The sequence below is a fragment of the Notothenia coriiceps genome, unplaced genomic scaffold, assembly GCF_000735185.1.
Source record: "Notothenia coriiceps isolate Sejong01 unplaced genomic scaffold, NC01 NC01_scaffold00033338, whole genome shotgun sequence".
Lineage (NCBI taxonomy): Eukaryota > Metazoa > Chordata > Actinopteri > Perciformes > Nototheniidae > Notothenia > Notothenia coriiceps.
In genome coordinates, this window is record NW_011366039.1 from 1 (window position 1) to 4,120 (window position 4,120).

At 38.2% G+C, this 4,120-nt stretch overlaps 1 protein-coding gene across 1 annotated transcript; it reads right to left on the reverse strand.

Moving 5' to 3' along the window:
• Positions 1-2,748: 2,748 nt before the first annotated feature.
• Positions 2,749-3,855, reverse strand: LOC104961462 (insulin-like peptide INSL5). The gene is made up of 2 exons (XM_010789758.1): positions 3,669-3,855; positions 2,749-3,328 (listed from the first exon to the last, which is right to left on the reverse strand). The coding sequence occupies exons 1-2, from the start codon at positions 3,853-3,855 to the stop codon at positions 3,126-3,128; spliced, it is 390 nt and encodes a 129-aa protein (XP_010788060.1). The 3' UTR covers positions 2,749-3,125.
• Positions 3,856-4,120: the final 265 nt, after the last annotated feature.

A 4,120-nucleotide genomic window follows, 5' to 3' on the forward strand; every position in this document is an offset into this window, starting at 1 on the left:
CTCACTTCAATGTCAGGGGTAAGCGGAAATGACATACAGGAAATAGAAAAAGATGTGCAACGGGAAAGTGTTCCCACCAGAAACATAACTCAAAAACATCAAAAGTAAACAATCTCATAAAAATAAAATTCACAACCCATTATAAATCGTAATTTATAACTATATTTATGTCTACACATTTTTAACTCCGTTACACATGCACAAAAACATGGGCTCCATATGGGTTTCCTGGTCTTGCACCCACACAGACACACAACTATGTCCTAAAATGGACACATGCAGAGAATGAAATCAAGAATACACACATTCACCAAAAATGGCATCTTTAGCCTTGACACTTTAGCTGTTGGAATAAAAAAAATGAGAGCCGTTTCATTTGCATTCAAATGGACACCCACCGGTCCACAACACACACTCTCCTGACTGTGTGTGTGCTTGTAGTATTGTGTACTTTTCTTCATGCATGTCTGTGAGCAGTGTAGCAGATCTGCTGGCACTCCGTGAATGTGCTTTTCTGTCCTGCTGCTTTTCCTGCTCACTGAAACTAGACACAAAGAGATAGAAAGGCAGAAAAAAAGATAGCGGCTCTGATTTCATTTTTCATATTTGGTTTAGCAGCTTTTCTTTTCAGCTAACAAAACAGCCACAAACAGGAGCCCATCAAAGGCCCCATGCCGCCTGGTGTTTGTCATCTCCTGTTGGCTCTGAGCAATGATGGGATGAGGCCTAAGTGTCCTCTGATCAGATTTCTCCTCTTGTCACAAGGAGATAAAGGATCACTTGAGGTGATTGAGCATTTTAAAATAATGAGCTTTGAGAGACTGATCATTACAGCAGGTGGGGAACGTGGCAGTAATGACTGAACTTGATACTGATACATTGAAGCTGTAACACCCCCTGAGTTGGCAGAATGAACCAGTTCCTCACCAGATTCAGCTGTGAGCGGTAAGTGCTGCTGTCAAGAAGAAAAGCAGTGCAGGAAGTTCACCATTTGAAATCAGATATCTGTCACTCTCTGCTGGTTAACCTCAGGCGCTGCACTTCATCTCTGCCCTCTATGAAAACTGTATGTAGGATTTTTACTTCAGAAAATAATTTACCTCAACTTTAATTTACTGGTTTGGTCGCATCATTTGGATTTTTTTTTGTTTGTTGTTGATTAAAAAGAATTTTCTCAACATCATTTATATTTTAAACAAAATAAAAATATATATATATTTATTTATCAATAACTTCTTTTTGAAAACTTCATGCCCTTTATAACTCGACATGTTTGGCTCTCTATATGACTAAATGAATTACCAGAAGTTGAAAGTGTATCAAGAGAACAATCTTTATTTTCCCTATACTTAGTAACACATAGTTATTTCCAGGAAACTTCCTTGATGATTTTAATCATTTCATTTTTTTTCAAATATTTCCTTTTCTTAATGAACCTATCTGAGCATTTTCCATTCCTCTTAATAATGATGTTTAAAGATTATTTAAATTTGTAAATGTTTTCATTTTACAACATGCATCATCATCACAATTCGCTCAATGCCACAATCTTAAAAGGTGTCTTATACTATCTATATCTATAAAATCTATATATTTATGTCTACGAATGCAGAATATTTTTCATGGCCAGCAGTTAAATGAAGCCAATAGTTATAAATTTATCAGAGTGTAGTATTCTTAAGTATCTGCAATTTAAAAATTAAAATTAAACTTCCCTTGCAAACTAAATGATATGCTTACAGACTGATCTAAATGTATTATTCATTTTAGGGTGCTTTGTCTGATGACTGCAAATAAAAACAATTACACAAAAACAATTGTACGCAATCCCTCCCTTCCCCAAATAAAACCAATTAACCAATCATAGGCTGATTTCATTTGCTATTAGGCGTCATTTAGTGAGGACTGCAGTAAAGAGGGGCAGATAATCAGCACCACATTTGATTATCCATTGAGGGAATTATAGACTCCTCGATGTGAGGAACTAGCCTCTTTACAGAGATTATTTCTGTTATTATGGAGCTGAATGGCTCAATCCGATTTAGCACTATCGGAGACAGCACCAGTGTTGTGAATGGCACTGACACTGACATTTAACTGATGTGTGCATGTGTCTAAACTTGCAATCTAGTTTAATTGACCCATTTGTCATTTCAAGGTTCATTTCTCTGCAGGTTTCATTATTTCAATCAACGATGGGAAAACATCAGTGTTACTTAGTGTAACTGAATGATTGGTGTATTGCTGGTTGGTTTAATGATCAATCAAGATGTGCAAGTGTTGACTGATATATGCAAAGAGTCAGAGACTGAAAAAGCCTTAAAGAAGACATATTATGCTCTTTTTCAGGTGTATATTTGTATTTTGGGCCTCTATGCATGTTTACATTCTTTAATGTTCTAAAATAGCTTTATTTGTATCATACTGCCTGGGCAGCTGCACCTCTTTTCACCCTCTGTCTGAAACCAGAGCTGTTGTCATTAGTCAACCGTTTACAGATGTTCTGCCCCTTGGTAAATCACGTACAATGTGTTGGAGCGCTAACCAACGGAAGCACTAGTGTTACGTAGTGATGTCACTATGTTACAAAAGTAAACAAAAAAGTCCAATGGAGGCGTTTCAGGCAGGGGGGGGGAGTGTGTGGGTTACAATATGTTGAGCTGATATTTTGCTTCACATTTAGTTAGACAAAGTGGGGAACAAGTCATAAAAAATGGTGAGGAATCACAGAAATCTAAGAGACCCTCCTGAATGTTCATCAAAAGCTTTATTACAGTTCAAGGGTAGGAAATAAACTTATTCTACAATGATACAGGGAATAAATCAAATAAACACAGAATAAACCATAATTTCAATTTCAAACACAGTTTTGTACATTAAACCATGTGAACAAAGTGATTCTATCTTTCCCCCTGCCTTACGGCATCGTAAATATTTTATTAAATATGACCAACTCTCTATAGTTAAGGATGTGTAGTATTTTCAAGGATGCTTCATTATTGTTAAAATTGCAAAACCATCTTCTCGAGTATAAGACAAATCTGTTGAGGTTTCTTTCAACATTGCAGTACAGATCAGGACATTTTAAGACACCATTTTATTCTACAATGTAGACCTAACTACATTTAGCAAAACTGGATCAACTCCCTCATGCTGCAGCCCTTCTCACAGCAAATGTCAGATATTTTTCCGACAGCCCGTCTAACTCGAGGGGACAGGCGGTACAAGTGAGGAGCCAAGGTGAACACATCCTTTTCTCCATTGGACTCTGGCGATGTGTGGACCGTCTCCGTAGCCTGGTGCTCCTCTGCAGAGGCGTCCTGGTCCCCTATGTCGAGGAAGAAAAAAAATATCTGGGATTAAGAGAGACCCCTCGAAATGTGTAGTCGTCCTCTTGAAACTTCTTGTGAAACTCAAAAGGAAACATATACATTGGTTTGGAGTCAACACAAACAAGAAATGTTGCCTGAATAGTGAAGACAAATTATATTGTGCATCATATATTGCTTAAACAGAGGTCAGACATTAAAAAAGTTGAATAAGAATAGTAGTGATCCTATGTGTAGCGCTCAAATCTTTCTGTAAGTGTTAAATATCTCATAACTACTACAGTATAGAAGTCAGCAATGATGCAACCGTTGTTTGAATATTTCATATAAAACACTTACAGGTGTTTTGATGCTGCCCCAGATGTACGTACGAGATGGTTCTCCTCAGCCGAGAGTTACCACAGTGCGACACGGCCAGACGAATCAGGTCTCTCCCACACAACTGGATCCTCTCCTCTGCATGAACCACACAAAGAGCAGCCACCAGCACCACCATCAGAGACACCAAACACTTAGCAGAAGACATTGTAAGACTGTTTCAGATCCTAGGGTGGTCAGTGGAGAAAGGAACCAAGTGGACTGGTGGTTGAGAGGTGAGGATGGGATGTGCAGTGAGCAAGAAGGATGCACGCCGGTGATTTATGAGATGAATTTGAGGGGGCTTTTATAGTCAATGTGGTTTCAAAAATGCTGAGGCTACAGAGTCTTCCGAAAAATGTATTTAGCCTTGGTGAAGGAAAAGTATGTCCTGATCTAGTGCTTAGCCTGAGAATGATGCAAAGTCTCCTCAA

Excerpts from the sequence above, each read along its gene's own strand:
- LOC104961462 (XM_010789758.1), bottom strand. The coding sequence starts at position 3,855 with ATGTCTTCTGCTAAGTGTTTGGTGTCTCTGATGGTGGTGCTGGTGGCT. Across the intron at positions 3,329-3,668 it reads GGGGCAGCATCAAAACACCT|GGGACCAGGACGCCTCTGCA; the intron begins GTAAGTGTTTTA and ends TCCTCGACATAG.